Below are 26017 nucleotides of genomic sequence, written 5' to 3'. Positions count from 1 at the left end.
TGTTGTAACCTTGACTATGGAGTCCCGAAATGTTACCTATTGCATCGTCCTATGCCATTTTCGGTGTCATAGTGTGATGCGACAAGAATGGATTATTTTTATTTTTCTATGTTTTGGTTTGAATAAAGAGCATGCAAACTTATGGTGGCAGGGTAGGCAGAGATTGCAAACGGTAAGCTTGTCGCTATTAGTACATTTTTAATGATACTTAGGACAAAGGTTAATGGGGGTATTCTCCATAATATCGCCACCCAAAATTATATCGAAGGGACCCATGAAAATATGTATTCTCCATCAGGGATCTCCAATTGTGGAAGTCATTTAACTCCACTAGAAAAAACACAGAACAACAATATTGTATTAAAACATAAGTTGAATACCTGAAAGGCTCGGACTCATGGACGTCTAAAGCGGCTCCTCGTATCCTTCCTTCTTTCAGAGCTTGTGCGAGTGCTTTTTCATCAACCAAACCACCCCGTGCTGTGTTGACCAGAAAAGCTCCTTGTCTCATCTACAAAAAAAAATAAAAAAAACTTTTCAGAAAAAGAATCAAAAAAGCACTTGGCTATGTTATTTGCCTCAGTCTTACATTCTATACTTCTTGGGACCTAGGAGTGTTCAATCTTGCTCACCGGCCTCACAACTTCATGGCGCCCGTACATCAGCCAGTATTGTTTTGGATACTAGTGTAAGATACTGTGTGCGAGTTGAGAACAGAGCGAGCAAAAACCAAGCTTGACTGCTTTTATTTTCTCTTAGATAGGATCACTGATGTTTGTAAAACTTGTTAATATGGACATCGATGCGTTTATCGATAACAATGAACTATTTTCCTTATGAATAGAATTACCGGTCCCGAACTCCACATCTACTCGGCACGCAAGTATATAGTCAGGCAGGTCCTGCAACCTAGGCCCCCGATAGCTCACAGGTGGGAGGCTGCATAGCTGGCAGGCAAACACGTGGGAAGGAAACACCTAATCAATCCCACAGATAGGCACAGAGACATTACAATGGTCAGGGAAGATTGCCCTCAATAAAGGACACTTGCCAGAGGGGGTATGCACGCTTCTGAAAACACCATAAAGTTTGATGCCACATGAGTTAAGATCACATAGCCAATCAGGAGCTAGCACATGACGTGTTCATGCGGTCTCCATGCCGGACATCTGGACACATTCACCACTGACCACACTGTGCCCACGCAAGATCGAGACCCACCTGTAGTAAACATTTGACCATTAATTTAGGACTCTAAGGTAGCAACCAACATTCATCACCATCTATGGTATGCCGTAAACTTTTATTGGTTTTTGTAATATTGTATAGAAGTTGCATGCAGACCAAAAGCAAATGGAGACAGTCCTCAAACCTCGTGCCTGTAACCGTTGTTCCGGTTTAATTAAACAGACTGATCCTGTCTTGCCAAACGACTCTTGTCTTCTAATTTTACGAAGGAATTAGAACCCAAGAAACATTTTGGCAAGCCAATGAGGAGGGATTGGGACCTTGTACCCGACTGCAGCCAAAGGAAAGTGACACCTCCCCCAGACGGATTCACGTTGGGCAAAAACAAACATGGGCAGACACCGCAATTCATTGAAAGTTCTGCTGAATACGCAGGGCGGAGGTCCGTCCTGAAGCAGCCGTCACAGTGGGTAAGAGACTACATCCAAACCTGAAGCTTTGTCTTTTAAAGCATTTGGTGTATGCTAAACTAGGAAGAAGTGGAAACAAAAGGGTATGCAGTTCCTAAAGTACGCGCAAGGTGTGTTAGATTCACTGAGAGGTACCAAGGTGGGGGTGAGGAAAATAATGTGAAGGACAGGAGTCAGGTTTACTCCTTTTTTTGGAAAAGAAGACCCTCACACACCCAACAAGCGGGTGTCTTGCTTCATCACCGGGTCTTTGCTCCTTATCGGGCCGGCAGGTGCAATGCCCGATCAGGCACCCAATGGGGCCTCCCTAGCGGAGATCTTTATTTCCAACGCCGGTGAATACGGTGTGTGTGGAGGAAAGATATTAATCACAACAGTGAGTGTAGGTGCAAATGAGATGAGGTATGGTGTGTTAAAACAGGGGTAGGTGATCCACTAAACAATTTTAATAAAGCATGGTCACCATCCTGATTAAAACAAAAAATAATCTGCACATGTCTCACCTTAAGCTATGTGAGTGAATGTGCTAGGGGGATCAATAGGTCAACATGTTTCTTGCCTTAGATTATATTAAATGGCAATTCTTCAGGACCGGGGAAGTGTACGGCTACCTACACCTTTTTGGTGGTGCCCACAACCTCTAAGAGGTAACAGTGGTGGACACACGTACAGCACCCTAAAAATGTGTGGTACCGTGAATAAATGAGCACACCTGCGGAAAAGAGAAAATAACAGGTAAAAGCTTAAAAACCAATACATTCATAAATTCGGGTTGATTCCAGACAACAGTGGGTGTCAAGAAAAACACATGTGACATGCAAAGGTTATAAGCGATGTATGAAGGACATGTTCAAGACTAAGAACAGCAACACAAAAATAATCACCCAATTCTGAGATCAGTGTCAACAACACAGGATTGATTGGTAATGAGTAGTATGAAGAAACTCACCCTACTGGGCTGTGCTGCTTACAAGGCCGGGGTGAGAGAGCACTAGATTTTAGTGTCCTACGAAAAAGAAATTGAGAAAGACACACAACAGTAAGGCAAAACTATTACAGAGCGCTGTAAAGGGCAGCTTCCCCAGAAATGATTAGCCCCTCAGGTGTGGGGGTTTGCCTGGGAAACCAACTGAATCTAGAGAACTAGATGATGGTCGAGGAGCCTGAAAACTGTGTGGTCAAGGCTGATCACGAGGGGGCCCATTGGTAAGTTGAGTCGCTCACAAAAGGGTGTGTCGGGGCCGGAATTAAGTCATCCGGCCGGGAAAACGGCACACATATAGTCGGCCTAAGATGTGCAGCCTGTGAAGATATGCGGTAATAGTGGAACAGTTGGTCGCTGACCCAGAGAAAATCGCCCCTCAGGTGTAGTAATGTGATCTGGGAGCGAGGTCGAGCTCAATTTAGAGAAAGTCTGTGCTGGGCGGCGAACCGTGACAAACACAAACACTCGGCGGCATGGAAGAACATGATTAAAAGGGGGCAATGCCGCGAACTATATCAAATCATATCAGTGAGTGGAAGGGTATTGAGCCTGTCAGTAGAATACATTCAGCGAACCCATTCAAGGAGATAATTGCTGGTAATCGGCGTGGTCGCATTGCGCACGCCTCGTACTTACAGTTCCATTAATCTGGAAGCATCGTCCGCCTATAATCTCGCCAGCCATTGAAGTCTGGTGAGTGTATGTCCTGCTCGTTCCTAGTTGTAAGGTCACGTGAGCGCGTAGAACGCGTGCGTGGGGGGCGGGAATATCCGGTCGGCACGGAAGTGCTGAAGCGAAAAGACTAGAACGCTGGCTTTGCAGGGGAGGACGGGCGACGCGCGTCAATGGTTGTTATGGCAACTAGTGTGCACGAGTGAAAAAATTCGATACAGCACGAGTGGTGCTGCGAACGTATTCACTTCAGTAGGCACCCAAGATATGCAGTTCACTTGGAGGGGGTCATGGTAATCCGAGGTTCCCAAGATTAAAAGTAGACACTAAGGAATACAGAAATGTCATAAGAAATCATAAGCACGGATTACTGTCAGAAAAGAATTGCGGATCGCTAGAGAGGTGTTGAGGTGTATAGAAGTCAACCCTCATTAAAACAAGTGAGCATACTCCACGGGATATCCTCATTGAGACCAGTGGCATCCGTAGCTAATCTAAGGACCCATCGCTGTTCGAGTCTGAAAAGGGTTTTTTGTGACATGTGTGGATGGGATTCTAGGACAACCCATTGAAATGAGTTAGGGGCATGATGTTCAAGTTGATAGTGGGATGTCATTTTAGTGTTTGTCTTGGCGCACCGGAAGTTACTTTTGTGTTCCAACATGCGGGTCTTAACTGCACAGGTGGTCATGCCAATATAAGGTAGACCGCAAGGACATGTCATCATATAGATGCAATTAGATGTATTACAATTGGTGTGCCTAGAAATCTTCCATGTCAAACCATTGGGGAATGCCAGTTCTTTGCTGATGCGTGTCTGGGGACACATTGAACATGACCCACATGGGTAATGACCCCTGACAGGTGGTAGATCCCACAGTGTTCTTTGTGAGCTGCTCGCAGGTTTCTTAGGTCTAGTGTGAATCAGTAGATCCTTAAGATTGCTGGTTCGTTTGAATGTGAATCTAGGGGTCATCAAATCCAAGTCACCAGTATTGAGGATACCCCAGTGTTTCTTTATAATGGATCTGATCCTGTTGGAGTCAGGGGTAAAGGTGGTGACACAAGTAATGGACTGTTCAGGTTCCTTGATGTTTATATCCAACAAACTCTCTCTGTTGTTATTCCTTGCTCGTTTGCGAGCTCTCGCCACCACATGTTGGGGGTAGTCTCGTTTAATAAGATCATTCATAAGGGTCGCTGACTCTTTCTGATAGTCTGTGACGGAGCTGCAGTTCCTTCTGATGCGCAGGAACTGCCCAAAGGGTAAGTTTTCCCTTAGTGACTTAGGATGATAACTACTAAATAAGAGTAGGCTGTTCCTGTCAGTCGGTTTACGGTATAGACTCGTGGTAATCTTGTTGCCATTGAGACATACACGGAGATCCAGGAAGGGAACTTCTGTATCAGAGATCGTGTGGGTGAATCTTAAATAGGGGTTCAAAGTGTTAATCCAAGTGAAAAATTCAGTACATTTCGTGTGGTCTCCTCTCCAAAGGATAAGGATATCGTCAATAAACCTTTTTCATAGTAGTACATTCGCTGAGTAGGGGTTTGACGAGTGATGGATTGCCCTGGCTTCGAAGGCCGACATGTAGAGACATGCCAGACTTGGCGCGAATGTACTACCCATGGATGTACCCTGGGTTTGGTGGTACAACTGGGTATTGTACTCAAAGAAGTTTTGTGTTAGGGCCAGACTAGCACACTCCATAATGAATGGTACAGGTGTGATGGACGTGTGGTCACTGCTTAATAGGGCTGCCTCGATGACCTGGAGAGTTGCTTGTTGGGGTATGTTGGTGTACAACGCCTCAACGTCTAGGGTCAGTAATAGGTCTATGTCCTGTGGATTGTGGAACCCCTCAAGGAGGCGTAGGACATCAGTAGTGTCGCGGATATACGACGGGGTAGTGGTCACCAAGGGTTGGATGAAGTGGTCAACAAATTGGGACAATGGTTCCAAAATGGATCCTATGCCTGACACAATAGGTCGGCCAGGCACTGGTGTAGTCCCTTTGTGGATTTTCGGCAGACAGTAGAAAAAGGGAGTCACTGGTTCTTTAGCTGTAAGAAAATTAGCCTCTTTCTTTGAGATCCAGCCCTCCAATTCTGCTGTAGAGACCATGGAACAAATAGTCCTGGTCAACTGGGGGGTAGGGTCTTCATTGATGGGGGTATAATATCTAGTATCATTGAGTTGTCTGCGGCATTCAGTGTCGTAGTCAATCGTGGACAAGATGACAGTGGCCCCGCCCTTATCTGCTTGTTTTATTACAATTGTCTTGTCATTGGCCAGATCGTTAATGGCCGATGACTCGCAGGAAGACAGATTGTGAAAGGGCTTGCGATAGGTGTCTATATCGAATTTTTTCACTCGTGCACACTAGTTGCCATAACAACCATTGACGCGCGTCGCCCGTCCTCCCCTGCAAAGCCAGCGTTCTAGGCTTTTCGCTTCAGCACTTCCGTGCCGACCGGATATTCCCGCCCCCCACGCACGCGTTCTACGCGCTCACGTGACCTTACAACTAGGAACGAGCAGGACATACACTCACCAGACTTCAATGGCTGGCGAGATTATAGGCGGACGGTGCTTCCAGATTAACGGAACTGTAAGTACGAGGCGTGCGCAATGCGACCACGCCGATTACCAGCAATTATCTCCTTGAATGGGTTCGCTGAATGTATTCTACTGACAGGCTCAATACCCTTCCACTCACTGATATGATTTGATATAGTTCGCGGCATTGCCCCCTTTTAATCATGTTCTTCCATGCCACCGAGTGTTTGTGTTTGTCACGGTTCGCCGCCCAGCACAGACTCTCTCTAAATTGAGCTCGACCTCGCTCCCAGATCACATTACTACCCCTGAGGGGCGATTTTCTCTGGGTCAGCGACCAACTGGTCCACTATTACCGCATATCTTCACAGGCTGCACATCTTAGGCCGACTATATGTGTGCCGTTTTCCCGGCCGGATGACTTAATTCCGGCCCCGACACACCCTTTTGTGAGCGACTCAACTTACCAATGGGCCCCCTCGTGATCAGCCTTGACCACACAGTTTTCAGGCTCCTCGACCATCATCTAGTTCTCTAGATTCAGTTGGTTTCCCAGGCAAACCCCCACACCTGAGGGGCTAATCATTTCTGGTGAAGCTGCCCTTTACAGCGCTCAGTAATAGTTTTGCCTTACTGTTGTGTGTCTTTCTCAATTTCTTTTTCGTAGGACACTAAAATCTAGTGCTCTCTCACCCCGGCCTTGTAAGCAGCACAGCCCAGTAGGATGAGTTTCTTCATACTACTCATTACCAATCAATCCTGTGTTGTTGACACTGATCTCAGAATTGGGTGATTATTTTTGTGTTGCTGTTCTTAGTCTTGAACATGTCCTTCATACATCGCTTATAACCTTTGCATGTCACATGTGTTTTTCTTGACACCCACTGTTGTCTGGAATCAACCCGAATTTATGAATGTATTGGTTTTTAAGCTTTTACCTGTTATTTTCTCTTTTCCGCAGGTGTGCTCATTTATTCACGGTACCACACATTTTTAGGGTGCTGTACGTGTGTCCACCACTGTTACCTCTTAGAGGTTGTGGGCACCACCAAAAAGGTGTAGGTAGCCGTACACTTCCCCGGTCCTGAAGAATTGCCATTTAATATAATCTAAGGCAAGAAACATGTTGACCTATTGATCCCCCTAGCACATTCACTCACATAGCTTAAGGTGAGACATGTGCGGATTATTTTTTGTTTTAATCAGGATGGTGACCATGCTTTATTACAATTGTTTAGTGGATCACCTACCCCTGTTTTAACACACCATACCTCATCTCATTTGCACCTACACTCACTATTGTGATTAATATCTTTCCTCCACACACACCGTATTCACCAGCGTTGGAAATAAAGATCTCCGCTAGGGAGGCCCCATTGGGTGCCTGATCGGGCATTGCACCTGCCGGCCCGATAAGGAGCAAAGACCCGGTGATGAAGCAAGACACCCGCTTGTTGGGTGTGTGAGGGTCTTCTTTTCCAAAAAAAGGAGTAAACCTGACTCCTGTCCTTCACATTATTTTCCTCACCCCCACCTTGGTACCTCTCAGTGAATCTAACACACCTTGCGCGTACTTTAGGAACTGCATACCCTTTTGTTTCCATTATTGACGGGCATGTATGCTGGACCTGTGATGATAATAAGATTGTCTATTATTATCTAAAGCCTTTCTTTCCCTCCTTTTGCTTGAGGAAACTAGGAAAAAGAGCAAAAAGATAACCTGAGCACCATGTAAATGCTAGTTTGAACTGTTTATGTAAGAAATAGCAAGCGCTGAGCTTATAGTAAGTAAAATTGTAAGAGTGTACCGCGTACAAATTACGGTTTGACAAACCAATTAGGAAAAAGTCATTTGAATTGTATTTGCCGAATTACTAAATTGCCATGGATTCCTCACTAAAGCACATGAAAACTAGGTTCCCCAACCAGATAAAAATACTAAATAATTTTTGCAAATAGTGACATTTACACACAAAGGTATACACATTTCCCTGGCTTAAGGAGGGAACATTTAACACAAACATAACTGAGCACACTAAAACAAATCGGAAAACCAAATATGCAAGTCAAAAGAGAAACAAGAGCGAGGCATTATTAGAATTATGGGCCATCTTCGAAGAGGCCAAGAGCAATAGCCCTACAATGCAGTTAGCAAATAAACCGTTAGCACCTCTTCAACCATAAGCAATGATAGACGTGCTCACACCCGCTCCCCCAGCTCGACTCCCCGTCCACCACACAAGACATGCTACACCTCAAAAACGGGTAGGATACACATTCCCACTGGGTCAGGTGAGTGTAAGCGTGTGTCAGAGAAGTTTGTGGTGATTCTCGACAGTGATTGAGCGAGCTCTGGAGAGGAAGGGAGCCCCAGTCCCCCGGGGACTGATGACGAGTGGGGCTTCAGGATTTGCCCAGGTGGCTGAGGAGGAAACGGAGGGTAAACTCAAAAGCAATGTCAGGTCAACAACAACAGCGCGTTTTTCAGAGCAAAAGAGACAGGCCAGACAGCGCGACGAAGGGAGGCGTGAGTGCCTGCTCGAGAGGGAAAGGACACCTGACCAGGAATTAGACCAAAAGCACGGGACATCGCGCTCCTCACATAAGGAAAGAGGAGATAGGTATAAGGGGCAGTGCTGGGACAAAACGGAGGTAGATGAAAGGCTATTAGCAGGGCTCAGAGTCGCACCATGCACTCATCAAAGGAGAAAGGCTGACCAAGAAATCAGGGATCAAAGCAGTCTGGTGCTCACCCACCTGTGACGTAGGAATAACAAGATGCCACTTTTACGTGCACACAAGGAGAGCAGCGACGAGGATACACACCGCTCCACACAAGTGCACGGCAAAAATAGACCTACCCCCACGTAGATAATAGCAAAAGAGGAAGGCAAGAGTTGCGTGTGCCCGATTTGCGATCTGGGAGAGGGACCAATATGACCGGTCTTAGCCTAGGGAAGGATCTTTAGAGCCCGCGGACATCGCAGTAGCGGAGGATTGCATCAGACATGAAGGAGGAAATCCCAACTGGAACTTTCCCTACAGGCAGCAATGCCTTGCAAGGTGGGAACGCTATATCAAGGATAACCCCGTAGGGCCATCCAGGTGGTGTGCCCACTACTGCAAAAGGGTGAGGAGAGGATTATATACGTGCCATGCGCCCAGACAAAGAGGGGCAAAGAACAAAGTTACAGTTGTTGCTGTATGGGGCAGGAAAATGTATTACGTGCTTCGAGAAGAACAACGCAGGTATTAACATAGCGATAGGCCATAGGGGAGAGGAGTTGGCCTAACGGCTAAGGCTGTCATCCTCAAATCTGGGGCACTGGGTTCGAGTCTCTGCAACGAGGCTGAACATCCTGTGATTCTGGGCAAATCACTTAATCTCCCCCTGCCTAACAAAAAATGAATGTGTCCTCATGTAACGCATCTGGTGCTATGTAAAGTGCTCTGATACCCGATTCGGGTCAAGTTCGCGCTATATAAAACTCCGTAAAATAAAAAAATAAAAATTAAGAGTCTGTTAAGCAGCCAAATTGGTTGAACAAATAAACATGGTGTTCGCCCAAGCCCACATTTCAGCAATAACACTAACAGAGACCCAGCACGACGGGGCCGTGTTTAATTCATACCAGCACCGGATACGGACCGCCCTGAGAGAAATATTTCCTGATGGCCCACAATATAGGGGGCTGATGGCAGAGACCATGAAGCCAGAGAAAAGCATAAGCGATTCCTTGAATACAATGAGGGAACGATGGGGACAAGAAACCGGACAGCTGTGGACTGATGAGGGCCCACAAGTCTAATTTCTCTACAATAGTCATACAAAGGGGGTACCCACCGAGATACAGAGCGGGCTGGACAGCTTAGTTGGCTTAGATAACAAAGCCTGATGGGAGATACAAGCTCATATACCACTACCACAAAAAGTAGCAAGAAGCGGATAAAGAAAAGCAGGAGCAGGCCTAAAGAGATGCTGCAAAACTAGTTCCACACAAATTGCATAAAACTGCCCTCGACAGGGCGGCGATGGCCGCAACTATGCAGATGGCACCAGTCTCAATGGGGGCTCCACCGCAAAACCCCAGTGTGTTCCAAACAGGCTATGGCAGTAGAGGAAAGGGAGGCTGGCAGCAACCACACCCTAGGGAGTGCTACTATTGCCATAGGCCAGGTCACCGGGCAGAGAGATGCCGGTTAAACGCAAACCATTAGCAGAAAAAACAGAGATTAATGAGGCAGGGCCAGCCATCACAAAACTCCAAGAATGTCACTCCTCAGCACCAAGCACAAGGGAATCAGAATGCACCCTACGTCTAGTCACAGGGAGGTCCCCTGGTCATCACACAATCGCAGCAAGGATCCAGCAATTAGGCGAGCACGTGGCGGAAGCAACCACAGACAGGGAACCCAACGCAACAAGGACCGGGTCACAACACCCACAGGGAGGTGTGACAGTGTGGGGAGGTAGTGCCTCCACACAATCACAGAGCCAAAATGTGCAGTAAAATAAACCCCCAGCACAAGAAGGTATTAACCCAACAACTTAAACCAAATAAGCATTGGCATAGCCAACAGGTCTCGCCTTTGGGACTTTTTAGGTGTTTAGCCAGAGCTATTGGCTTTGCCAATGTTTTTAGGCTATGTTGTAGAGCGATGTGCAGCATGCTGAAAATTTATAATAAAAAAGTGTTAAAGTTTTATAAGTATTCTTGCTACCTTAAAGACAAACAAGAAGACATTTTGTACAACTGATCAACCCTATTAAAACAAGTTGAAATGAGTTTCTCATGTGCACAATAGCAAGACAGGGAGGCAGAGAGGAGAATGAGGGAACCAACCCTATGTATGTAGCATATTTAATTTTGCTATGCCGGTTGGAAATAAGGCAACTACCAGGTCCGATTTTCTTTCAGGGCTATCCATTAAATATTTAAGTGTGCCACTATCCCACTGATCTATGTTAACAACAAATGGGACGTTTCTTAATTTAATTACACACTGGAAAATATGATGTACACAATGGCATCACAGAAGGTAAACTGGCTCACAAAAATAAGGCATGGCGATTTATTTTAATACATGCCGCCTCCCTTATACGGTAAATTATGTAAGACCATCCTAAAAGAACATTAAAGGAGAGTCACAATACACTGAGAACTATATGTTGCGACAGCGTGACCTTTCGGATTCCTTCAACAGGCAAAAACAGCATGCGTGTGTCACAAAATGCGCCACTTCGGTGTTCCCACCACAATATGATTCATCTTTCAGTCAGACTGAAAGGAGTTGAAGTGCAGACTGAATGAATAGCCATCAGCAGATTAGATATAACACTGAACCTCTGATTTGAATCTGCCACAGCCTAATTTGTGGTCTGGAGGGGTGTAGCGGGTTAATGCCTGTACATGGCCACCAACAACCAAACATGTGATCGAAGTAAAAAGGTGTCAGTTCTGGACACCAGTATTCCTGTACACGAATCATGGACTAAGGAAAAAAGTCACAATCATTTCTTGTTTAGCTAGCTTCCTGCAGTGGAGAGATGTATCACGCCAATGAACAGCGTCTTCAAGTGGTTAAAGTAAAAAGAGCCCTCCAGAAAAACTGTATGTGTCGTGGTTGAAGGACTCCAGTAGTCACCTGTACAGGATTATACAGAGTGTGTTGCCAAATATACTATAGGTCACCTCTTGCAGTGTGAAGAAGCACGCCAATGGTGGGCTGACCTATACATTATTCTGTAGACTGAATGGCAAAACAGGTGCTAAGAACTCATTTGTGACAGCTCTACACTGACAGTCAAATATTTTGCCGGGTTTTAACATAGCACCTTGACGAAGTTTTCCTTCAACATATGCTAGCTTACACCGGATTAGACATCAAGTTAATAAGTTAAGAGACAACTTTAAGCCCAAAAATAGTATCCAACTCTTGCTGTTATGTATGCCTGGTTCAATTGCAAAGTATAAAAACACTGCGTAAAAATCGACTGCGTTCAATTTTTATTAAATGTCCGACTTCGTAAGCCTACACCACACCTTTATATGATTCCGGCAGTTATAGTTTTTTTATTTTATGAAAACATGCACGAAAGTAAAGTGCTTCGTACTTTAACAGATTGCAAAATGTGAAGAGAAGGACAGGTTGGGTAATGAAGCTGGGAGCAGGTAGAGGCAGAACTGCGCCTAACTCTGGGGAAATTAGGTGCCAGGCACGATGCAAAGCATCAACTCAGGCAGAGCAAAACACTAAAAAACATGCAGCAAGCAAAAGGTTTTTAAGGGTACGAATTACAGTGTGCCATTATGCCAACTGGACAGCGCACATGATGAGCAAAGGCAACAGGACAACGGGAGGGGGGAGGGAGCAAAGGCAACAGCATAACGGGAGGGGGTGGGAGCAGAGGCGCATGCGTACAATGACATGCATGCACACGCGAGAACACTGCCGGGGAGCTTAGAAATACCTGTTTTTATGAAAAATTGAATAGTACGCATGTGTTAAATGACAAGCATGCGTACACTCGAGGATAGGGCACAAACAGCAGTAATAATGCACCAGAATGCACAGGTTTTGGATTTCCATACGAAGGGACTGTGTGTGTGTTGCTGCTCGTCCCTGCGGCAATACTCCATGGGAGTTAACTTGAGGGAAAAGGTCAGGCATGCACCAACCATTAGCCATTTACAGGCCATGATTTTTGAATGACAGCCAAAAGCCAATCCAAAGCGGTGGGAGGAGTCAGACTCCACAAAGTACATACAACAGATCACCTGACAGCGCAAGAGCTGTCTAAGCTCGACCTAAAAAGGACCAATAAGACAACAGTGGAAGTTCACATTTTTACTTGTATCCAGAAATTCAGTGTGATTGAGAGCTATGTCGATCAGGGGTTCGCACCAAGTTTGTCATCAAGTGGTGATCTCAGGGGGGAACCCCACTCTGCTGCTGATCTCCCAGGGTAGGGTTGGCTGGCCTTGCCCCAGGGGCAGGGTAGTTTGATGGGGGTGCAGAACTGTCTAACAAAGACCACCCAGGTCCCACGGCCAAAGTCAAAAGTGACGCGTTCCAATCACCAAGACATAGGGTCCACATTCTTGGGCACTATGTCTGGGGTTGATGTTTCCTTCGTGACGTATAGTCCCTACAGCTCCCTTTAAAGCTTGAAGTCTCCGAATCAAAAGGTAGCCTCCCTTTCAGTTAAAAGAGGTAATCTTTGGTGTCGGGAACCATGTTTTTTTCCTGCACCTGGGATGATCAATAAGCTACAAGGCTTCAGCATGATGTAGAGTCCAAGCCTCCAATTAGGTAGTTTCACCAGAGTGACCAGGCATCCTGGATTTGCTGAGACAGTCCCAGTTTTTCATCAACACCCGGCAGACTTTTGCAATGGTTTGGTCGAAGCCCCGGGTTTTCAGTCTAGTCATGTTTTTGGTGTTGTAAGGCAAATACTAGCTTAGCTAAATACGGATTTACATTTAGCTAGTCTTCTTCTATGTTTTCCTGTCTGTTTTTTTGGTTTCCAAGGTCCGGTCACCCTGTCACATCCTTCCAAAAAGCGACTAGAGATGCACCAGTTCATTAGGCAATGCACAACCATAGAGACCCTAGCTACAAGCTAGGGAGTGTGGGCCCACCAGTACGGTGGTGGAAAGTGGGGTGTGGTCCGCAGGAGATGGGGGTGCTGGGGATGGAGTATCCCAAATCTCCACTCTAGCTCCAGATGAAATTAGGGCACCGGGTGTGCTCACCTCCATACCATCCATAATGACTAATGGTGCTCCAACCATGCAGGCACCGTCCAAGGAAAGCAGTTGGCCCCGACCTCGGACACTACGATGCGGCATAGGTGGGAGAAAAGGGGCCACTGAGCAGCATCTGATCCTCTCCAAGTCATGACAAGCGAAGCAATAGATCACATGAGATTCAGGGAAACGCTGAAAACTAACGAAAAAAAAGCTCAAGGCTAGCTCAAGAAGAAGATTCCAGGTACAATGGCGGGGGCCAGGAACAAAAGGTGCACATGCACCAAAACGTGTTCACGGCACGTGGCAGACATGAGCAACACCAGCGTCAATGCGCTCCCTCTCCCACATGTTCCCCTCACCTTTAGCCTTAAGCTAAACAGGGCATACCAAATGCAACTGAGGGTAGTATCAAAACATGTAGCCCTCAGCTGAGAAAATAACTACTGAAAGGGCCACACAGCAACCGGATCTATAGCCACCAGGCAAAGTGTCTATGTGAAAAAACTAGTATCACCCAAGGACTCCGACTAAAAGCCACAATTTTATCCCTCCCCAATCTAAGCATCTACTATTGGCGGGTAGGGGCTCAATAGCTAGATAACTAATATTCACCCTTGCTCCCCGAAATTATTAAAACATACCCAACAGGGGTCACCTTCCAGTGCCTCACTAGATCGCAACTAATGGAGATCACACCCCAAGGGTAAAATACAGGGACTCCGAAAACCATTAATTATGGATCATGTGTAATTTCTGGAGTAAACTATCAACAAAGTTCTTTCAAAACAGAGAAGACAACAAAAGGGCACCAACGTCACATGTCGTCAACCTCCACTAAGAAAGAAAGAGAAAAGGGACAATTTCGAACTTACGCCAATGGAAGGAGGAAAACCCATGTCCTGTTTAACACCCAAGTGGGTGCACCGTTCCTTCATGTAGTCGAGCCCTTCCATGGCGATGACACCCATGAACTAAATACCACCAATATTTTCCAATTGGGCAGAAGAAACACAGCCACCGGAAGAGCACAGTTGGCTCTGAAGGAAATCACACCTCAAACTACAATATCACAACAAAAGTTATGTATATTTTGCGCCTATCTACCTTCTGTCTACTATGGGTAATCCCACAATTACTTACCATTAAGGAACTACTAAGTGAAAAGAGAGCCACTAATTGGGAAATACAAAGCCAGCTTAGGGACCTCTAGTATGTCACCTACAATTACACTAAACACTAGCATCTCACATGCACTTCATAGCGCCCTCTTACATAACATTTGGTACCAACACATGACCTCAGTCGGCCACGTCATGTTATGTCTGTTCGTTGATCTGACATGCGGCAGGCGCAGATAGGCTTACCTGTCCCAAAAGGTAGCCCACAAAAAACCAAAGTGCCTAATTCTCTTCTACTTATGCAGGATAAGGATCAGGATCCAGCCCAACAAGATAGAACCTCATAGGGTAGTTGTAAACCTGACCTGATACGACAGGAACTCAACAGCGTTATACTTCTTCACTGAGCCCAAGGATATCCAAACTGAGCTGGACAGGATGATTAGAAAAGGGCAAGATATTGTTTGGCTCTGAGACTTCCCAAAGAAGAGATTCTTGAAGGTAGCGAATCCCCCACTCAGTGCACATACACGTCCGCTCCTGCATCCATTTGTGGACTGAGGGTGGCCTTTAGCGTAACTGGGACGGTCTTCTTTAACAAGTGGCCTTCTGACATAGAGTTCCCGTGTAGGACCGTCCAGCTTGGGGATAAAAGGGAGAATAAGATGCATGGGGGCAGGTTCAATGAAAGCATGGCTAACCCATGTCAGGAAATCTGGAACACCAAGGTGGATGGATACACCTGGCTAGATGGGAAAGGTTAACACCCGATTGTGAGGAAACTTACACCGTATTCCTTATGTTTCAGAGGAAAAGGAACGCTTCCAATGAGCATGAATGCTAACGGAGGAGCGATATTGTACATTCCGGATATGCAAAGGGGCACTCCACGCTTATGGATTTCTACTGGCAGCACGGCAAACACGCCTACACCCAACTGATTCCCGGTTGAAGGGGGGCTGTGCTTCCTGGTGACCATGCACACCCCGACCCTGGTCATTCCCAGAGAAGAACTAACAGAATTGTAAATGTAAATGTTGTACCAGCACCCATTAACGAAAAAGAACATCTTGCTGCACCGAGCTTGTAAGAAGAGAGAGGCGGACTATTTTGGCTGGGCTCAGTTCAAGGACATCCCAGAAGAGCTTAGACCGCTCACAGAGGCTCAGCTGGGGGCAGGGGAGTCGATGCTCTTCTTCACCCTACAGACAAAAGCCAACGCCCACTGGCTTCACATAACCAAGTGGGAAATGCTCAAAATAATTAACAGCACTGAGTTCAGCCTCAATTCGATCAAGGAAGAAATGCGAGCCATCCGCCTCGAGGTAATACAGCATCAGTATATGCTGGACTTAATGACCGCAATTGAGCGAGGAGTCTGCTCCAAGATTGGCGCTGTCTGCTCCATTTTTATCCCAGGGAATGGCAGACTGACACTTGCCATCCAAGCACTGCATATTTTACAGAGAAGCATGCTTGAAGAAGGAGGTGCCCCTAAGCAGGAGTGGTTTTCCAATTGGTTCTCTTGGCTTCCACGATAGATATCAGGTCTGTGTAAATCACTGTTGCCAGTCATTATTGTGTTCCTGTTGGTTTGCGGGGTTGTACAGTTGGGGATCATCTGCTGTAAAAACGCAGTCCTCAAATTGGGTAGAATGCAAGTAACTACAACAACCTTTATAGTCAAAAGCAATCCTAAAGAACAGCAGGAGCCTAATAAAGTAATGGTACAAATGCCTGAGTTAGAGTATTTGACGAATCAACAAGGGGGGAATGTTAACCCCTTCCATGCTGCGCAGATTCCGCCGCTGTGCTGACGGAATCTTGCGCGGGCGTGGTCATGACGGAACGGTTCCGTCATGAGCACAGCTCAACCGTGGCTCATGACGGAACCGTTCCGTCATGAGCACCGAAGGGGTTAATATGGATACTGGTGTATTTATAAATAAAAATGAACTATCGTCCTTATTAATAGAAATCACCGTCCCGAACTCCACATCTACCGCGACACACAATTATGTAGTCAGGCAGGCTCTGCGACTTAAGTCCAGGATTAACGAATGATGGGTCACAGGTGGGAGGGGGCATAGCTGCCAGGCAAACATGCGGGCAGGAAACTCTTGATAAATCCCACAAATAGGCGCAGCAACATTACAATGGTATGGGGAGATTGCCCCCATTAAAACACACATGGCCAGAGGGGGGACGCGCGCTTCTGAAAACACCATGAAGTCAGATGCCAAATAAGTTATGAGCACATAGTCAATCAGGACCTAGCACACGTAGTGATTACACACGCCCCATGCAAGACATCTGGACACATTAACCACTGGCCACACTGTACCCACGATTGAGACCCACCTGTAGTAACCTTTTGACCATTCATTTATGACTCTAAGGCAGCAACCAACCTTCCTCACCATATATGGTACACTGGAAACTTTTATTGTTGTTGTATAAAAGATGCTTGCTAACCCAATACAAATTGAGTCAGTCCTCAGAACTCGTGCCTATAGCTGTTGTCCCAGCCGAAATTGTTTAATTAAACCAACTGTTCCTGTTTTGCCAAACGCCTCTTGTCTTCTGTTTTCGCTGAGAAATTCGAACCTGAGCAACAAACTTTTCGCACTTCGGTTACTTTTTTCAAAAGATAAATTATGCCATTAATGTAAAGAAAGTGGAGATATAGTTAAAACAAGCATTTGCAATACAATAGATCTTGCATTTGCGAGAGTTTAAGCTATCGTCATTTACAATGGCAATAGCTCAAACTCTTGTAAATGCGAGACCTCTGCCGCCATTGTCCCGGGCTGCTTGAAAGTGAAAGCAGGCATTGGGGCGAAAGCACGCAGTGCCCGCAGTAGGATAAACCCATTAAAGAAAAGAGTGCTAACAAGCTAAATATGGCATGCTGTGTCGCATTTGAAGTAAAGGGACCAGTTGCCATGGGTGTTTACAAATGCAGACAAGGTGGTACCAATGAGGGACTAACAACCGTAACAACAACTGTCAAGCCAGCGTTTACGAAGGACAATGACACGAGCCAATGAAAAATATCAGTGGAGAGTGGGCGGGGCTTCTCTTACATACTCCACTACAACAAGTCTCGCAGAGCAGCGCATGCGCGCTGACTCAGGCACGGCCTAAAAAAGGTTTTGAAAGCAAAATGAAAAGAGCCTACCCCATACTTCCTAACTATACTTGATAGGCTGTATGCTAATTGTTATTACACTTTGCTTCCATCTAAGCTGTGAGTGAAACAATGTGCAATTGCCTGCTAAGCGCTACTGGCTCCTCTGTGGGAGTGGAGTGTGTCACAGAAGAGACCACGCCCCGTTAAAAAACTGAAATTGGTTTGGTTACAGACAGTTAGACGTCTCAGAATTTATCTTATCAATACACTGAGGTCAGTCTCTCTCAGACATCGTTTCTTATGACACTGACACGTTGATCAGCCCATGTGCCAACCAGTGGCTGTTTTATTGATCGTTCAAATAAGGTTTGTAGCGTTTCCTCTTTAATTGTCAAGTGCACCTGAGCTCTGTGAGGCAAAGAATGCCCAGCGGAGAAATAAAGCACTATGTCCAACAATAGCAAGATATCACCACCGCTAGGAAGCATACATTCACTCTTCAGTTCCAGCAGAGCAACAGGCAGCAAATTGGAGGACTCCTAAAGGATCGCTGGTCGTTCTTCATGTCAATCACTAACCGAGCTAATTATCACATCAATATTTATGCAGTCACAGCATGTCATTTTTCTATAGTGACAAATAGGTAATGGATCAGGAGAGAAATAACCGTTTCAGCATCAGTCAACCGCTTTCTCATGACAGTGGGGTGAACATCTTGAAACTGAGTAAGACATTGCACACAGGCAGACTGACATTCCCTAATGATACACAATGAGAGGTAATTTCATGGCATTTCTCTAAAATAGCAAACCGGAAAAAGAAGGAGGACAGAAATGACACTCAAAGAAGAAGTCAACCACATTCTCATGACAGTGTGGTTGCCATCATGAAACTAAATAAAACATTTATTACAGACTGACATTTTCAGTGCTACTAAACACAAAGGCTGTTTTTATATATTCTATTGCAATGTAATTTGTATGAGTGGTAGTGAAAAATCAGCTCAAACAAAGTTTAGTCAGTATGTTAATTGTCTCGGTCCACAGCATAGCACCTTACATACGGACTTTCCGAACTTGACATTACCGTCCGGTGCAGAGTCACCATAAAGCAGACACCAACGCTATTGTTGAAGAGGTATTCAAAATGTTTGGGGTGAATTGTCCATTGTGTTTCTCAGCCGGAAATGTGGATTGAATGCTTGAATTATTCTCAGCCACTGGCAATCTCTCAGGCCACAAAAATGCCCATTGTTTCTTGCCCGAAATGCCAAAGACAAAGGCCCACCTTATGCAAATCAGTGAGGACCATGTTCCTCATTGTAATAGTCTGTCTCAATATGCTATGTGAGGCCCCTCCACAAAATTCCCAGACTGGTTTCGCCCCAAACGATGGACTGGGATGGACAGAGTAATTATCAGTGGCTGGGACCAAATTGGGGCATCTCACCTATCACTTTTTGTATACTTCTGTGCGATGTCTTAAGGGCAACGGGTATGCCTAGACGTGGTTCCCATGCTCACTGCATTAATTGAATGAAGCTGCACCCATCTGGTGAACTCCAACTTGGGCAAAACCGTACTTGGGTTACTTGTATTTTGGTTCAGAGAGGAACTTCTTGGCACGTCTGGTTGACCAGCGTAGTACCCTGAGGCGGAAGCCGGGGTGTCTGTTATATGCTGCTAGACTTGTGTGTTTTTGTTACCTTTTTAAATTGCACTGTGTTCTTGTGTTATTTTAAAGACTTAAACACTTACTTTGAGTCAGCGGCTTGGCTCCTTTTGCAGTAACTGCGCCGAGGGGGAAGACAAAATCCCTTTCTCAGCGTCTCTGCACCCACGTGACTCGGGGCCACGCCCACCCACGTAGCCACGCCCACTCCAGGAAGCAGATAAGCGCCGTGCGCGCTCTAAGCCGGTGTTGACCAGCGTAGTACCCTGAGGCGGAAGCCGGGGTGTCTGTTATATGCTGCTAGACTTGTGTGTTTTTGTTACCTTTTTAAATTGCACTGTGTTCTTGTGTTATTTTAAAGACTTAAACACTTACTTTGAGTCAGCGGCTTGGCTCCTTTTGCAGTAACTGCGCCGAGGGGGAAGACAAAATCCCTTTCTCAGCGTCTCTGCACCCACGTGACTCGGGGCCACGCCCACCCACGTAGCCACGCCCACTCCTCTATCCCCTCTTTATCATGCTCACTACTCGACAGCGCAGCGGTCGAGCGCAGCGGGCACACCATCAGCACGCCGAAGACACGCCAAAGACTAGCCCGTCTGTGCCAGGACGGGGCACGAGGCAGAGGCTCCTACTCCAACTACACCCTCTAGGCTGGTAAGAACGTCCTCTGCTTTGAAAGCGTTGCGCCCCAACCTCAATCTGAAGTGCTCTTTGTTCAACCTTCACAAAGTTGGAATTCATGTGTGCTCCGAATGTAATCTATCCACCACCGTTTACCCCGATCCATCTAGGAGACACAGGAAATGCAAACTGCTACGTAAAAACGTGCCGCCAACATACGTTTTTTACAGTACAAACTGTCGATCATTGCCCAAACACAAGCATGATATCTTCAATCTCCTTGCAGAAAAAAGTCCTAGCGCAGTTTTTTTAACTGAGACATGGCTGCATGACAGCGCCGACCCGGATGTTGCTATTGCCCTCCCCGATAACTATGCCATTGTCAGAATAGATAGGGAAAATCAAGTAGGGGGTGGGATTGCTATCATTTTTAACAGAGAATTTAAATGCACTTTGGAATCTGTATCTATTCCAGACTGTGAAGCGGGTCTTTTCAAAATCTCGTTGAACCCTAATTTTACAATGTCAGGCCTTCTGATTTATCGACCCCCAGGGAGCCCTTCTCAATGGGTATCTAACTTTGCAAATTCTATTACTCCTTACCAATATGTCATCAAGCTATTTTTCCCTGCTGGGTGATCTAAATCTACATCTTGAAGATTCCACTATCCCTTCATGCTCTAATCTGTTGGAAGACCTAGCTGCATTCAATTTGTCCATATTAAATTCCAGCTCTACTCACATAGCGGGCCATTTGTTGGACCCCATAATATCCAACATCAGGGAACTTACGTATATTGCCACCATACCCTCCGGCTGGTCCGATCACCATCTTATTAATTTTAGCATTACTCTTCCACCCACCCCCAGGCTGGAACAAAACACTGATGTCACTCTCAGGAAAAATTGGAAGTCAGTCGATATTGATGCTTTAAACGCGGCACTAAAACAAAACCCTCCTAGACTAAACTCCAACATGGACCGCGTAGCAATAGAAACACAAAACTGGCTAACAAATGCAGCAAATAAGAATTGCTTGCCCTCTACTCGCACCAAAGGGAGTAGGCATCGTCCTCCAGCCCTATGGTTTAACGACAGCCTTAAAATAGAAAAATCAAAATGTAAAGTGCTAGAACGCAAATGGCGTAAAAAGTACGATCCTAATGCCAAAAGAAGCTATCATGAAGCCAGAAATCACTATCATGCTGCCTGTACAAAAGCGAGAGCTGCTTTTGTCTCTAAAACAATTATAGAAGCAACTAACATGCCCAAAACTCTTTTTTCCAAAGTTAAGGAATTGGCGGGCGCACATACCTCAGCCGTCGCTCCCCCATTAAGCACACAACAATGCCAGGAGCTAGCTTGTTTCTTTACTGAGAAAATCGATAAAATTATCTCAGACATCAAGACAAAAAATTCGGCTTCTGATCCTCCCCCTCCTTCTGACCCTTCTTTTCCTCAGCCCATTGCTCTGGGTGAAAATTTACTGGAAGTATGGCCTACTCTTTCATTAGAGAAATTGAAAGGAATCCTAAAGACGGTTAAATCCGGCTCCCCTAGGGACCCCATCCCTATTAAAATTATTAAGAAGTTGGATGACCAGTCTTTGGAGATCATTGCCAATCTTTTAAACTTATCGCTCGATCTCGCCACTGTCCCAGCCATATGGAAGCATGCCATGGTGACGCCCCTTTTGAAAAAGCCTACTGCTAACCCAGAAGTAATGGCCAATTATAGACCTATATCTTTGCTCCCTGCTTTTTCTAAATGTCTTGAGAGACACGTACACTTTACTTTAGCCACTTTTGCAGAAGAAAATTCCCTACTCCATTCTTCGCAATCGGGCTTCAGGGCTGGTTTCTCGACTGAAACCGCCCTGTTAGGTGTCACTGAACACATTAGAAAACTCCTTGATCAAGGCCAGACGGTTGCACTTGTGTTATTAGACCTAAGTGCGGCGTTCGACACCATCTCTCATGAAACGCTTATTAAAGAGTTATATAGAAATGGTGTAAGAGGGAAGGCTCTGGATTGGATCAAATCCTTCCTGGCTAATAGAACCTTTCAGATCACATCTGCACAAGCCGTGTCAGACACCCTACCTGCATCACATGGAGTGCCTCAGGGGTCCATCCTGAGCCCTCTGTTTTTTAATATGTATCTTAAACCTCTGGCAGAATTCGTTGAAAAGTTAGGTCTAACGCTTATGAATTATGCCGATGATACCCAAATCATTTTTTCCCTATCTGAATCTTGTCCCCACTCCCCGTCGTTACTCAAGGAAGGACTATTAAAAATCCTGAACTGGATGACAACTAACCAGTTAAAATTGAACGGCGACAAGACGGAAATACTGATTTTGGGCAAGGATCAAGCTCTCTGGAATCCTGCACATTGGCCGGACCAGATGGGCATTTTTCCCACCCCGGTACCCCATGCTCGAAATCTGGGCTTTATATTGGACAACACCTTATCCATGGACAAACAGGCCGGTAAAGTTACCGGCCTGTGTCTCACCATAGCTAAATGGTTGAGGAAGATCCTGTGGATGTTGCCAGTGTCAACGCAAAAGACCGTAGTCAATGCCCTTATTACATCAAGGCTTGACTACGGCAACATCCTCTATCTAGGCGCAAATAAATCTGTGATAGGTCGACTACAGGTAGCACAGAACGCTGCGGTCAGACTCCTTTGTAACATACCGAAGAACTCTGGAGTCTCAAACCATCGTCGGAATCTTCACTGGCTCAGGATAGAGAGCAGAATCCGATTCAAGGCCCTGAACTACATGTTCAGAATAAAAGCAGGAACAGCACCAAAATATCTTCAATCTCTTGCCTGCCTCTATGTGCCCAAGAGAAACCTCCGGTCACAGACAGCAGCCTACTTCTGCATACCAAGGTTTAAACGTGCAAGAACAGGTGGTAGATCTTTTGCCCATCTGGGACCCTCCTTGTGGAACACACTTCCCCCCGGTATCCGGAGGGAAGAAAACTACTGTAGGTTCAGAAAGCTTGTAAAGACCTGGCTGTATGAACAATAATCACTAAACAGTCATCCCTTCCTCGGTCCTCAAACTAGCTGTGTCTAGGCGCCGGGAAACCCTTGTTGGGTAGCTGTTGCGCCCTATAAATTGACAAAATAAATAAATAAATAAACTGTTTCTACAGGACAGGATAAAGGCAGATTTGCATAAGGTCGGGTCTAATCTGAGGTGGCATGGTTGGCCATTAAACAATGGATTGGGATGCTCTAAGAGTAATTACTAGTGGCTGAAATTAATTCAAGCATCCCACCTATCACTTTGTTGTTTACTTCACTGCAACGCCCAAAATGTGAAGAGTATGTATAGATGTGGGTCCCCTGCTCATTGTGCCACTGGAACCAACCTGCACCCGAATCAAAAGCCCCAACTAGTGCCAAATCGGAAATGGGTTGCTTGTGTTCTGCTTCAGAGAGCACCAATCTTTGCAGTTCGGGCTGGACCGTTCTGATTGTCACCGGATAAAGGCGGATTGCATATGGCTGGGTGTAATCTGAGGTGGCATGGTGGGCAAAGAAACGCTAGACTGGGATGCTGCTGTGAGTGATCCCCATTGGCCAAGATTAATTCAAGCATTTCACCCATCTCTTTATTACTTTTTTGATAAAACCTGGGTATACCAGGGCATGACATGCTGTGCTGACATGCAGGTATCATTGGTTTGACAGAGCATTGTGGACACTGTATCAAGCCTTTTTCTAAAGTCAAGGAAGTGACAGAGTTTTAGAGGTCCTAGTTTTATATGGCAAGCCTCAAGAATCCTGCTTCAATTGCATGTCCTCCTGCTTTGGCTCCCCCAGAATCATTACCTATACTCAATACATCTCTGAACCTGGGGCTGAACTTTAGTGCTGTGCATTTGCTGAAGTTGCTATACTTTTGGGTGTATATGAGAGGAAATCTTTATTAACTGTATACTCCCATATTCTCATTTTACTGGTGAATCGCTTACACCATCTAGAACTATTGCCAGGTTGTAACAGACCTCTGCTATTGATTTTTTTAACATGAAAGAGATGGAGCTCTCCATGGTCAGGTAAGTAGAGGAGATAAATAGCCTAATTCTTAATAATAAATGTAATGCATATTTCATAGTTAAACATGGCTACTACTAAGGTCATGACATACCATTTTTAAGGCCATTCCACTGGAAATGTTACCCACCTCTCCAAAAAATGCCTTCTGGAGCCATTATCAAAAACCATCATTTTTCATTATTTCCTTCCAATTGTACTTTTCGCAACATGGGCTGGTAGATGTTGATAGTTCAGATTTTAAACTCTTCTATATGCCTCTAAAAGACCAAGTTAATCTTAATTACAGGTACCTTCATAGATTAATTCCTAGATGGTGTGACAGACTTATTTCTATTAACCCACTTTTGACTTTAAGAGTTCTCAAAGTGCAGACTAACCCTCTCAGATACTTCAAACAAGATTTTACTGAATACCTGGCGTTATACTGTATGTATCAGATAAGTAAAAAGTCCACTAAGGTGCATACCTTTGCTCCAGTACACTTCAACTACCCTTCCAATACAACAAATAGAGGGGAGTTATCTGATACCTTCCGTATTGATTTCTATTTATGTTGTTGTTGTAGACTTGTAAAGCGCACAGCTGCCCCAGCAACGGGGCGTCCCGGCACTGTAGACCGCTGGGGAACCCATCCTGGTTATCCCTGTGAGATGGTCTCTTTCTGGGTATCTCCAAGGTGAAACCAGGCATCCCTGGCGTCTGTGGGGGGCTGTTGTAGAGATGAGGCAAGCTTAATGCCCAGAGTTGCCGAGTGTGTTCCTGGTTAGAGTAGGTACCGAGGCGAGAATTATCGAGTCCGTTTTGACCCTGGTCCACGACCCTGCCGCGTCGGGAATTGAACCCTGGTCCCTGGCCGATTCTCTGCTTACGGGTCTGCCGCCTCTAACCAGTGAGCCACACCTCTCCACATGTCAGTTTAATTTTATTTTTAATATTATTATATCGCATACTAACTAAGTCTAGTGTTTTGTGAGAAATCACTGCACAATTTGTGAGAAGCACTTCAGTGTTTGGTAGGAAATCACTGCAGAATTTGTGAGAAGCACTTCAGTGTTTGGTAGGAAATCACTGCACAATTTGCGACAAGCACTTCTCACTTCATACTTTTTTGAGCGCAGATGATATCCTTGGATACTCCTCTCTGGTAGATTGGCTCACCTCATTCATGGAAACCATCTCAACAACTGAAATTAGAAAGCAAAATATTTATAGAATATATAATCGTAATGGCCTACCCGGCAGATAGAAGACTCTTTAACATGTCTTACCAAGCGTAAGGTCAGAGTTTAAAACGCTGTGGTGCCTAATTCTCCACTAAAGCCTTGACAGAGACAGACTCTCAGAAAAAGAGCTATGAAATTATAAGAGACATTTCGAATCCTTTGGCAGCTAAATTGAACATTCCATCTTTAACTATACTAGGTGAAGGTTTACCTTTCTACCTTATATTTAAAGAAGCAAGAAAATCAGAAATACAATACAATTGTCACTGAGGACTTAAACCATCCCATGCCATTTGTTTTATCTTCAGACTTGCACTCATAATACTTTTACCCACGCAAGCTTATCTGATCTTGTATTTTTTATTTTGTTTCTTGGTCTGAACCTCTGTTCTTTACAATTTACTAATGACTTGATGAGACTTGGCTAAGTCTCTACTGCATTCACGGACGGCATAGTCCTGCCTTATGAAAACAGGAGGAATCAGACCTAGCAAACTACCACATCTTTACACTCACTGGCAGCTAAGTTTTCAGAG

The 26017-nt window shown here is 45.4% G+C and overlaps 1 protein-coding gene across 11 annotated transcripts in view; it reads right to left on the bottom strand.

Moving 5' to 3' along the window:
- The window catches only part of CTBP1 (C-terminal binding protein 1), a 2306313-nt gene that overhangs the window by 67102 nt on the left and 2213194 nt on the right, over positions 1 to 26017 (bottom strand). For all 11 annotated transcript variants that reach the window (XM_085642592.1, XM_085642594.1, XM_085642593.1 and 8 more), the window contains one exon: positions 381 to 511. In XM_085642592.1, the coding sequence (XP_085498718.1) occupies positions 381 to 511 (131 nt within the window). The remainder of the gene's footprint in view (positions 1 to 380; positions 512 to 26017) is intronic.

This window comes from Triturus cristatus, chromosome 2_2 (genome assembly GCF_964204655.1).
Source record: "Triturus cristatus chromosome 2_2, aTriCri1.1, whole genome shotgun sequence".
Classification (NCBI taxonomy): Eukaryota; Metazoa; Chordata; class Amphibia; order Caudata; family Salamandridae; genus Triturus; species Triturus cristatus.
This window is presented reverse-complemented; position numbering and strand designations above follow the sequence as displayed.